Source organism: Dermacentor silvarum, chromosome 1 (genome assembly GCF_013339745.2).
Source record: "Dermacentor silvarum isolate Dsil-2018 chromosome 1, BIME_Dsil_1.4, whole genome shotgun sequence".
Lineage (NCBI taxonomy): Eukaryota > Metazoa > Arthropoda > Arachnida > Ixodida > Ixodidae > Dermacentor > Dermacentor silvarum.
In genome coordinates this window covers 400,838,125-400,850,729 of record NC_051154.1, presented here as the reverse complement: position 1 = coordinate 400,850,729, position 12,605 = coordinate 400,838,125, and the positions used below count along the sequence as shown (strand labels likewise).

Here is a 12,605-nt window from a genome sequence, read left to right as displayed (position 1 = left end):
GCTTTTCTCGTTCCTTCGGCCGCCGCCGTCGGAGCATTCTCGAGGGGGGGGGGGTGATGACTTCATCCTGTTGGTGTATGCTCACGCGGTAGTAATGTCTGTCGACTCGCCGGGTGAGAAGGTGTCTCGGCGCGCGCGTGCGCTCTCTCTCTCTCTCATCTCCGGTTAACGTTGCTTCGTCGAGTCTCTTCCAGACGTTTCGGCGCCGTTGTTTAGCGTTGTTGCTTGAGGCGTATGCGCTCTCCCCCTCGTTGAAGTTGCCGCGGGGCCGGCTTGTTCTTTCGCTGGCTTGCGTGACACTCGGCGCGCGCTTGGATCACGCGCTCTTTTGTGACAGGTACCTAAAACAGTAAAACATTGTTTATTAGGAGTACGCAGAGAAAATATGGTAACGCGTCATGGCAAAGGAAAATGGTTTCTCATTTTTCAAAATTTCCAGAAAATATTTCCCTTCTCTAAAGTGAACCGTGAGGCCTAGGTACGACCGCATTGTACTTTCATGCGTCCAAAGATCAGCCGTGAGGTTGAGATGATCAGCTGCTTGAATTCTCCATCCATAATATGCTCCGAGCTCCTAGCTCGTACTTCGCCTCGAGGCTAGCAGTATGGTAGCCATCTAGTTAAGGCGCCTGCAAACGCAGCCTTTTAGACACCGTAAATTTACGGGTAACACTAGGTACCCCATCTCTTTTCATCAATTGATTCGTTTGCAAAGGCGATCAATTACGTCCTCAGAGGAAAAGAAACACCGCGAAACGCAGAAGAAAAAAAACTCTCTTCCTTAATCAAGCAAACCGGAAAACCAGGAGTGTTGGACAGGCCCAGTAACTAATTTCTCATCGAGAGAACTCACAACAGAAGAGGCTTCAGTCCTGGCAAAAGGTCATAAATTCAACGTCACCACAGGTAACCTCCCCCTGCCGAAGATTGTCGCCGCCCTCGAGAGCGGCATCCAGCAGCTGGACCCTAAAGTGCGGGAACCGCTCAGACTAAAAGCAATAGGCATAATAAGGAGCAATAACAACCGCAGAAGAGAAAGAAACTTATCTTCTGACGAAATAAGAGCGCTGCGATTACTGAGGGAAGATAAGAACATTGTAATCCTACCAGCGGACAAGGGCAACTCAACCGTCGTGTTGAACATGCAGGACTACGAGGAAAAGCGTCCACCCTACTTAACAGCCAAGAGTACGAAAAATTTTTAAAAAAGGACCACGCCACAAAGACCCAATCAGTACTGAATAAGACGCCGGTCGAAATATTCCGAAACCACCGAAATTCTCGAAATCTTTATCTACAATTAAGTTGCAGGAACGGGTCCGCACCCGCCTTTTACGGCTTGCCAAAACTCCATAAACGCGGAATCCCCTTACGGCCAATCGTAGACTTCGTGCTCCCCCCTTCGATCACTATCCACATACTTGCACCAGATTATATCACCCCTCACCGGGAGGACAGCATCACGTGCGCAACCCCGAGAACTTCATCAAGCATATCAAATGTACGCCTCGAAGATGATGAATGCCTGGTCTCTTTTGATGTGATCTCTTTGTTCACCAGAGTACCCATTCAGTTAGCAATATCCGCAACAATGGATGCCCTGGAATGCGAGGACACACTCGGCGAGAGAACCCCCTTGAGTGTAGACGAGATCTGCCGCCTTCTCGAGCTATGCCTGTCAAATACCTACTTCACCTTCCGAGGCAGCTACTAAAAGCAGGTGAAAGGAACTCCATGGGGGCATCAATTTCCGTCACCATGACTAACCTAACTATAGAGAATGTATCGAAGACAGAGCTCTGAGTACTTTTTCCAAAAAGCCAAAGTTTTCCTCAGGTACATGAATGATTGCTTCTGTATCGTGAAGGAGTCGCAAGTCGAAAACCTGCAGAGCCATTTAAATTCTATAAACCCTGATATACAATTCACGTCGGAGCGCGAACAAAACGAATCGCTACCATTATTAGATGTACAAGTTACACGAACCGACGGCAATCATTTCCAGTCTACCGAACACCAACCACACAGGCCACTACCTACACTTCGCATCCAACCATCTGGCAAACACAAGGCATCGGTCGTAAAAAGAGCCGAAACTCATTGCACATTGGAATCAGATCAAAAGAAAGAAAGGAGAACGGTTCTCAACGATCTCAAAAGGAATGGCTACAACGGAATTCATTCGAAAAACCACCCGGCAACAAAAAAAAGAAAAAAAAAAGAAAAGAAAAGAAAGAAAGAAAAAAAAAAAGAAAAAAACTACGAGACCTCCAACCATGACTTCCCCTCGACCACAGAAACGAGTGTCCATCCCATACGTCAAGGTACCCGCGAAGCTCTCAGCCGATATTAAAAAAGGAAAGCCTCAAAGTCGCGCACAAACCGATGAACACTTTGAATATCCTCATTCCTAAACCAAAATACCGTCCACCAAAATAAAAAGCTCAACCCGCCGTGGTTGCTCAGTGGCTATGGTGTGGGTGCTGAGCACGAGGTCGCGGGATCGAATCCGGCCACGGCGGCCGCATTTCGATGGGGCAAAATACGAAAACATCCGTGTACTTAGATTTAGGTGCACGTAAAAGAACCCCAGGTGGTCCAAATTTCCGGAGTCCCCATACGGCGTGCCTCATAATCAGATCGTGGTTTTGGCACGTAAAACCCCATAATTTAATTTTTTTTCAAGGCGTCGTCTATAAAATCAGCTGTGCCGACTGTCCGGCGTCGTACATCGTGGAAACCAAAAATCTAAAAGAAAGAATCAGACAACATGAAAATGACGTCAGAACATTCGACCGAATACGCAGTGCCGTCGCCGAACATTCCGAAGACGCCGACCACAAGATTTCTTTCCAAGAAACCTAAAACCTCCAAACAGATACGTACAAACTGGCGAAAAAGGCTACTACGGAGTCATGGCACATTCAGAATACGGCGGGTAATATAAACCGCGTGAAGGGCATCCTTCCTTCTTTGTATTTCGTGGCTTTGCAGACGCGACGAAGGGAAGAAAGGACCCCCCCCCCCCGCTCAAGGTCACCAACACCAAAACATCTCGTCCCCCTTCACCTCCCCCCCCCCCTCCGCCATTCGTCAACGGCATTCCCGTGAGTAAAGGGCCCGTTGCGTAGTCCGAGCGTCCGAGCGGCCACGAATGAGTCATGTGTGGTGTAGTGCCAAGTGCCAGGAGAAGGGGTTATCCAGAGAGTTGAAAAAACGTTTTATACATATGTACATAGTTTCAAACAAATATGGGCTCCATGATCATCGGAGCTTACTACATGCGATGTCGTTGCATGTCCGAGCGCGCTTCCCAACACTCAAGCTCCCCTTTTTAGTCCCGCTGGACCTTGGCCCCTCGACAGCCTCGGAGGACGAAGCACCACCCCAGGAGCCGCAAGGTGCCCTGACTGCGGCGTGGCCACGCGACCATCCGCAGCCCATTTGTTTTGGGAGTGTCAGCGCTACGCTAAGCAGCGGGACCACTACCTGAGGGCAGTGCAAGTGTCGTCCTACGAGGAGTGGATTAGGCCGGCAACTGGATTGGCGGATTCCGACAGGGCCATTCTGGACTCGCTCTTGGGTTTCGCCAAGGACACGCAGCTTCTAGGACGGCTCTAATTTCTCCTTCCCTCTCCCCTTCCTATTCCACATAATAGGCCTTCGAGCCATCCTACAATAAATCATCATCATCAATCCCGCTAATTTCCCCCTTTCACTCGTTGAGGGAGTTCACTGAGGTTCTCTTAGGCCAATCACAGTCTTCGATCAGGTCGCCATATCCCGCACGTGATGTGCCATCGTTTCCCGCCGGGCTCCGCCTGCAGTCTGGCCTGGTCGCCCCCGAAAGGGCGGTGGCTGTCTCGAAAGGGGCGCCAAGTTGGCGCGTCGCAGTCGGAGCCGGGCCTTCGTAGTTCGGGCGGCGCTGGCAATTCACGGAACCGCACCAAGGGGCGACGTTGCCATTTACTGGAGACTAAGTGCTAATCCCTCAGTCCCATAACTGCAGCATAACTGCGAGTCGGCCTAGTTGGAACAGATTCATTTTCTTAAATTTTTGCGCGCAAACAAACAGGGACGAAGAAAAGGAGACACAAGGACGAGCGCTTTCTAACAACTGATGTTTATTATTGAAGAACCACCGGCTTAAATACCCACAGATCTGCGCGATCCTGTCAATAGAACATGGTCAAGAGCGCATAAAATAACGCTTGTCATGAAATTCCGCTACGCGGTCAGCATAAAAAAGCAGCAATGTTCATAAACAAGCACAAAAGGCGAAAACGCGTTAAAGATATGAGACAACAATGAAACAGAAGGATGACTGATGCAATTTTCTTTTAGTTTTATTGCGATAGCAATTATATGGACACTCAAAAGCAGATTTCTGCCGTCGGCGTCGCCGTCGCCGTCGCCGTCGCCGTGAGGTTCCGTATGACGTCATTTGGAGAAGAAGTCGTCGCCGCGCGCCGAACGCTGTATGTGCGAGTGAAAGGGCGCGAGGGGCGCGTCTTTCACGGGAGTGAACGCACGGCGGAGAACAAACGCGCGTTCTGCGCCGTGCTCGCTTAAGGGCTGAAGAAGTAGGCGTCTCTGTTCTCGTTCACATCATCATGTATGTAGAGCAAACGCGCCTTCTTCCGACGAGCAAGAGGCCGTGGGGGAGGGGGAGGGAAGGGAGGCGACGTTTAGCTGCGGCACGCAGTGCCTATTTATATCAGAGGCTCCGGCAACAGTCACCAACGCCGCACGCATTTTGAGCGAACGCGGGCAAAACGCCGATGGCGTCGACAACAGTTCTGCGTGTTGCAATGCTGCTGCATGTCCAAGTTTATACAGCTGATAAAGCTAATATCATTACTCCGTATAGCTCTCTACAAGTTTGCTATCGCAATTGATGCTTCGCCTTTCAGGTGAAACTGCGACAACTTTTTTCAATCCAGTGAGCTTCCACAATTTCTCTCGCGGTTTGATTTCTATGCCTAAACAAAATGGCGGTGCTTTCAAGACAAGGTGAGCACGCATGTTCTTCACAATGCATCGCCAAATGCGTACTAGGGCGACCTTTGCGACTAGACAAGTGTTCCCTTAGTCTCGTGTTAACGCATCTCGAAGTCTGCCCTACGTACACATGACCACACGTCAAAGATGTTTTCAGAAATAGGGTAGTAAAATCCTTTAATTCTCTGGGCAAGGGCTTGACATTCACTTCTGAAGTACCAGTAGATAATAAGCTACAGTTTCTAGATGTCAAGTTAGAATTTCTACCGGAACATGTGTGTTGGTCATTCTCGCCCCGAGATGGAAAACCGCTAATGAACTATGCCTCTAACCATTCAGGCTTGTGAAGAATGGTATAGTCATTTTATGTTTCAGGTCAGCGTTGTTGAAATCATGTTATCACACTGTAAACATTGCATTTCTTGACAAGTCAATCGGTTGAGAAAGGCTGGGTACCCGCTCGCTGTGATGCTGGCGTCATGCTCTAGATTATTGAAAAAACTAAAACAGGATAAAGAATCATGCACAGTAATCAAAGACAGAAAGATTTAGGTTCTAAGGTGTCAGTGATTCCGTATATGTTCATGGCCTTTCACACAGACTTAAGAAGGTGGCTGGGAGTTACGAAGTAAAAGTGGTGTTTTTCAGCAAAAAAAAAAAAAAAAAAAAAAAAAAAAAAAAAACAACATAGGTAGTGTGTGTTCTAAGGTCAAAAGTAAGTTTGAAAGTAAGGATGATGCTAAGAAAGGATGTAGTATAAAACATCCACGTAAGAACCAATTTGTCGATTGCGCGATGAACGTTGTTTATCAGATTCCTTTGACGTGTGGTCATGTGTACGTAGGGCAGACTTCGAGATGCGTTAACACGAGACTAAGGGAACACTTGTCTAGTCTCAAAGGTCGCCCTAGTACGCATTTGGCGATGCATTGTGAAGAACATGCGTGCTCACCTTGTCTTGAAAGCAACGCCATTTTGTTTAGGCATAGAAATCAAACCGCCAGAGAAATTGTGGAAGCTCACTGGATTGAAAACTAAAAGAAAAATGCATCAGTCATCCTTCTGTTTCATTGTTAGATAAAGAGAATTCGCTGCTGTCATCATATCTTTAACGCGTTTTCGCCTTTTGTGCTTGTTTTATGAACATTGCTGCTTTTTATGCTCACCGCGTAGCGGCATTTCATGACAAGCGTTATTTTATGCGCTCTTGACATGTTCTATTGACAGGATCGCGCAGATCTGTGGGTATTTAAGCCGGTGGTTCTTCAATAATAAACATCAGTTGTTAGAAAGCCCTCCTCCTTGTGTCTCCTTTTCTTCGTCCCTGTTTGTTTGCGCGCAAAAATTTAAGAAAATGCCTCAGTCCCAGGTGACGCTCCTCGGCCGCGAGAAAGGGGCGCCAGGTTGGCGCGTCGCAGTCGGCGCCGGGCCTCCTTTGTCCCGAAGGACCGCCAGACACAACAGCCCCCAGCATCGGTCAACCCAGACGACCAGCAACGCCGCACCTACCACCTCTTTCGTCTGTCAAGAACAGGTGTCCTCCCCGCCTTACGCTCTCTCCTTTCTTACGATGGACCTTTTAAAAGCGGCACACCGCCACCTCCGCAGAATACCCCCTGAAGAAGGAGCCGAATTGGCTCCGAAACGTCGGGCTAATAAATTCCCACGATAGAACTTCTGGTGATCACGCTTCAACGTAAATTTTACATATTTTTGTTTTTTAAATAGCCATTCGATTCTTTCTGAAAAACATACGGAATTAACTTCAAACGTTGTCCGTGCCTACGTGTAAGTGCTTGCTTTTGCATAAAATCTTAAATATTTTTAGTGCTACGTACATTAGTCGTAGCAACATGGCGGCGCCTTCGGGGTTCCCGCTTTTTTCGCCCAGCTCAGCTCTAGAGTTAATATACTAACTCTATGCGAGAGAAAAAAAAAAAAAAAAGAACGTGTTGTGCGCTCACGGGTTCAAACCATGAAAGGGAAAAATTGTCATCCACCCGAATGTATCACGAAGCTACAAAGGAACCCTCATACAGGTTTCTCAGAAAGAACGCCTCGCAGTTGAGGAAAATTCGTCCTGGTCCGGGATTTTCGGGGACGGATGGTCCGAGACAAATTTTTTTTTCAACTGCGAGGCGTTCTTTCTGAGAAACCCGTATGAGTTTCTTTTGTAATACCGTAGAGGCTTGGGCTAGTCGGTACATACTCGATAGGGAAACAGCGCAAAAAAAAAAAAAAAAGACAAGAAGGGAGACACAGAACCAGCGCTGGGAAAGGTTAAAGGATTGAAAAGAGCCCGATGTAGAAGATATAATTGCAATACCGTAGAGGCTTGGGCTAGTCGGTACATACTCGATAGGGAAACAGCGCAAAAAAAAAAAATGCCGCAGTTTCGCTCAAAAGGCAAAGCATCGATTGCGATAGCAAATTAGTAGAGAGCTATTCGGAGTAGGGATAGTAGTTTTATGGTGTGCATAAACTTGGACACATTGCTTACTAACTGAAATAACAATCGTGGTGTCAGCGCGCACAAGCAAACATGAATAGATCACACTGAATGACCGCAGACAACGACTGTCAAAACGCTGGCAGCAAGCGCAGCCAGCCGCTGCAGCGGGCGAAGAATCGTGCGGTCTATCGCTTCAACGGAAACTGAGCGGCGAATGCACACCGCATAGAAAGGTCAGAGCCGTGTGGAGATAAGAGGACGGTGCGGGAGACCGGCACCGCCAGGCAAAGGGCAGAGAAGAAGTTGTTGGCAGAGGAGAAGCTGCGCCCCCTCCCCTCCCTCCCCCCCCCCCCCCACCCTCTTCCCGTTTCTTGCTTACGCGTGGGAGATTGAGTGGCAAGATACGCCTTTGGTGCCGGAGCACAGCGCCGCCCCGCCTCCCTCCCTGCCATACCCCCTCGACTTTTCGCGCGACGATCGCGTTTGCTTTCCACCGTGCGTTCGCTCTCCGTGATAGCGCGCGGGGGAGTTCGCCCTCCGTGATAGCGTGCGTCCTGCGCGCGCTATCGCTCGCGCATACGGCGCGCGGCGACGATTTTATCGCCCTTGGAATCTATACGGAACCTCACGGCGACGGCGACGCCGACGGCAGAAATCCGGTGAAGTGTCCATATAATTGCTATCGCAATAAAAACACAAGACCAGAAGCGAGACACACAACTAACGCTGGGAAAGGTTTAAAGGATTGAAGAGAGCCCGATGTAGAAGGAATAAATTGCAATACCGTAGAGGCTTGGGCTAGTCGGTACATACTCGATAGGGCTGGTTGTGTGTCTCCCTGCTGGTTTTGTCGTGTTCTTTTTTTTTTTTTTTGCGCTGTTTCCTTTGTAACTTCGTAACATTCGTGTGGATGACAACTTTTCCCTTTCATGATATTTGCTTCACATTGCGGGATTCCGCACGACTGATTTGGCATATGCGGGCCCAAATCACTAGAACGACCCGGGCGAAATAATGTTTTACCCCCCCACCCTTATCACTCCATCGACCGGATCGCCTTTCTGAAGCTGCTCGGTGCAGTTTCGATTTCGACGTAGCCATAGTGTAGTAAGCGTGCATTCTACAGTGCATATCAGTGCAACCTGAGTGCAACCTAAGTGCAGCCTCGTAGAGGGTTTTCGGGCAGCGCTTGCGGCGCGCATGGCGCCGGCGGTCTCGGCGACGGCCGGAGCGATGAAGGCCTATGGCGAGGGACCCCGCTTGCAAGCGTGCGGTCCCCGCTATTTGTCGGGCCTCGTTGCGAACTCTACGGGCATGCCGAAAGCAGCGCGCAACTAGCCGCCGCCTGCTGAGAGGGCAGCCAGCCATCGTCGTATAAAAGACGGTGGCTCAAAATGTGAGTAGCGGCGTCGCCTTCTCCTGCGCCAACACGTGCGGTGTGTAGCACATCTATTTCCCCCGCAACTTTTTTTTCTTTTTTTCTCTTACCTTTCGAGAACAAGCGCTTCGGCGAGACTGTCGACACTGCCACTCTCGCCGAATGGATAATATGCGGCAGTGTTCAGTGTTTTTCGAAGCTATAGCGGTCAGCATTTGTTGAGGTCTGCTTGCCTTCAGTTGGGGTCGACCGCCAACATTCAATCGCGATATCCCAGTGTAAGCTTGGTCAACTGTATAATAGATCTGTTAATTAGGTTCATTCCAGAAAGGATCGCGTAGAGTATAGGGTAAATCAAGATATCGATTATGTTCGTAATGTCGCAGCATATTACAAGGAACCGCCGGTTCAATGCGCGATCGCCGGCATTGAGACCACGTGACAACAGTCGCCCCCCCCCCCCCCCCCCCCCCTGCCCCCCTTTTCATCCTATTCCTTTTGGACCTCGAAAATTCATTCATTTGCCTGACATTCTGCTACCATAATCTTGTTTGTTTGTTTAAATTTGATCTCAGCAGTGTGCACTGAAACTTATCAGTGCATTGATGCTTTACTTGTGTGGCAAAGTAAGCAGTGAGCAAGACGAGAACAAGGTGAGAGCAGGAGCCAACGTTTCGACAAGTGCACTTGTCGAAACGTTGGCTCCTGCTCTCACCTTGTTTTTGCTTATCGTCCTGAATTTCCATCTCCTGCATTCCCTGTGTTTTCCCCAAAGTAAGCAGTGGATGCTCCACTGCATGCTTTGTACAGTAGTTCACGTTATACTGGTTCTGGTACGTTGTACTGGTATAATTGCTTAGTCTAGACACTCTGCAGTGGACGGTTGGGCATTGGAACAGCACCGCTGGTGGCAGGTGCTCGCAACACCCATTGGTCACTTCGCTCTAGAGTGCTTTAGCAACATAGCTGTTTTCTGAGTTGTTACTAATTATCTCAGGAGGGATGCGTGTGAGTTGAAGCACACATTGTTGCATATTCTGCCTTCCAGCATTTCTAAAAGTGGGAGAAGAGCCTTGAACTTAGTACGAGAGATGTGCTGCTAGGCAAACTCTTTGGCGGCTCATGCTTGATGCCAAAACCAGGTGCATGTGTGCTATATTGTGCTTGGTCTCCTCTACACCTATAGAAGGAATTCGCTGCCTCACCTGCACCCTTGAACAGATTAAGGGCCAGCTACTGCACGACAAGTGCATTAGAGGACAGCATGGGCATCAATCTCATGCTACTAGCAACAAATGTAGTACTCATATTTACTCTAAACAGCAGCCTAGGAAATGGGGCAGATTCGTTTTGTTATGCTACGGATCAAGAACTGCACAACATGACATAAAAAAGGTGTCCGAGTAGAAAGGCTTGGAATTATATAATCTTAAAGGGGGCCGTGCTATGTTATTTTAATCTTTCTGTTTCAAAGGATTCTTTGTGTAGTCCTGAGTTAAATGCAGAAAAGATTTGCAAAGATCAACACATGTAAGTTATCCAACCCCAAAATTCAAAAGGGAAGCAGACGAAAAGAAAGGCATCCACATTTGCCAAGTGACGCCTTATGTTGCTACCATTGAGAGCAGCATTTTCGTGTGGTTTTTGATGGTGTTGTTTTGGCTGCACATACCAGTGGTACTGATGGTGCAGGTGGGTCTAGCGAGAGCTCAGACTAATACGCTGATTTTATCTTACCCCTCTGTGAGGAAGAAAAGGAGGAACAGCAAGATGGGGTCACGTCACATTTAGGTTGCAGAATTGGCAAGGAAGACAAAAAATGGGGTGGGAGAGGGATCGATCACTCAGAGGTATGTTTCAAGTTGTTGGCCCTTATAGCTGCCCCATGTCATGATCTCACTCTTCGATTATGTTAGCATTTATTTTTGTACTTGCTTCCTGCATAAAAAGGTTGTAAAACTTCATCCTATTGCTTTCTTGCATTTAGTTGCGGAGTACTAATCAAAGATGCGCAGACTGCACACCCAACCAGTCGCGGCGAACATCATATCCCCCCATATCCACTGCTATAAATCACTGCCTTATGCTGCTGCAAGACGTATGCAATTCTGGCTAGATTAATTATTCTAATGCCACTTGTCATGAAATCCGAGGCATCGCAGCAACCTGTACTATGCTAAGAGGGAATGAAAAATATGTGCTTGTGCTTTTTTGAGGCACCACACTAGGTGAGCGAACGTTAGTGATTAGGGAAAGTGTTTGGCAAGATGTGCCGTGCCTGCAATGTATTTTCTCCGATAATCAAGAACTCTACAAGAACCCATCTGGCAAGGGAGAAACCCGGCCAAATCAGACAAAAAATAAAAGGACTAAAATCTGGCATTTCAGTGCCCATACTTGTTCACAATCTTTCACAGGTGTGGGTTCCATAACATGAAGCATAACATGAAGCTCGTCCGGGTAGCGCTGCCCACCCCTAAGAAACATGTTCAGTTATCAACTTGCCCAGCTTGCTTTGTTAATGAAGCTTTAGTCAGTTTATTTTTACATTTTGGCGAGTGTTCGTTTTATTTCACCAGGTTTTCTCCTGCACTGTTTTGATTAATTGCAACAAAAGCCACACCACGGCTGCTTATTGTTTGCTTGAGCAGCATAAATGCTCTCCTTAGTGTACTGCATTTTCACGCAGTACTGCCTGCAGTGTGCCCACCTTGCCCTTGTCTTTTGCCCACACCTGCAGTGCCAGTGATGCTGCAGGTGACTCCTCGAGTCAGCTTCCCAATGAATGACGCACCGCGCCGGAGCAAAATCATCATCGCATCAGCTGGCATTGGCATCATGCTGCTTGGCGTGCTCACCAGGCAAGTGCCTTGATGACAGAGTTTGTATTTTATTTACGAAGGGGCATAGCGGTATGTAGAGTAGCATCAGTTCTTATTCTTGCTGTGGTTACACCAGATGCTGCATTCTTAATTCATCACCTTCATTTCAGGGTGACATACTGAGAAGTTCATTCGGTGCTTCAAACAACTGAAAACTGTTTGCAGCTTCATACATGTGTTTGGGTGTATGTCAAACATATTTTTATGTCAAGCTTTTTTCTTTTTTTTAATGCTAGAAAGGGCAACAAGCCCTGGGTGTGAGGTCAGGCCCTGACATCTCATTGTACTCAGTGTACTGGGGCAAACAGCACTTTTGTGCACTTTTGAGACGCAAAACACATGCATCCCGTCTCACTGTAATGTTCACTATGTGTGCTGCGTCGGCATTCATTGCCAGCTTTCTCGTGCTAATTTTTCATCATTCAGTTAACCCTTCCAGATGATGTATTGATAGTGACGTGTTTCTCGTAAAGGATTGAGGCAACTACATGATGGCAGGAACAAGAATGGCTGGAGGGTAGCAAATGTCTGCTCTACCTTATCGCTGTCGTGATAATGTAGGGCAGACAGCCCATGCTCAATACAGGTGCCACTTGCCATTTGCAGATTTTTTTTCTCTTTTTTCACAGTAAGCCACCTAAATAAAACTTGGGCCTTAGTGCAACTAATTAAATCAGTGGCAAACAAGAAGCTACCGTCGTTCATTTTTTGCATGTAGGTGTGTGCAGAGCTTTACGGTGGTCACAAAATTCAACCATGCATCTTAACATGGAAACTGTAAAAGCAGTTGTGGTATTTTGTCAGGCAGCTCCTCAATCGGCTTCTGCAGCCCTCTAATTTACGGTTAGGTGGTTCTGATCTGGCACTGCTTCTGGCTGGATCACGAGTTTCA

The 12,605-nt window shown here is 47.9% G+C and overlaps 1 protein-coding gene across 5 annotated transcripts in view; it reads left to right on the top strand.

The window, feature by feature from the left end:
• The first annotated feature begins 8,642 nt into the window (after nt 1-8,642).
• The window catches only part of LOC119437555 (mitoguardin-like), a 92,639-nt gene continuing 88,676 nt past the window's right edge, over nt 8,643-12,605 (top strand). For 2 of the 5 annotated variants that reach the window (XM_037704561.2, XM_049660706.1), the window contains exons 1-2: nt 8,643-8,849; nt 11,572-11,692. In XM_037704561.2, coding sequence (XP_037560489.1) covers nt 11,580-11,692 — 113 coding nt within the window. In that variant the 5' untranslated portion in view covers nt 8,643-8,849; nt 11,572-11,579. Of the gene's footprint in view, nt 8,850-11,520; nt 11,693-12,605 lie in introns of all 5 variants that reach the window. The other 3 variants (XM_049660705.1, XM_049660707.1, XM_037704560.2) reach the window with 2 other exon arrangements.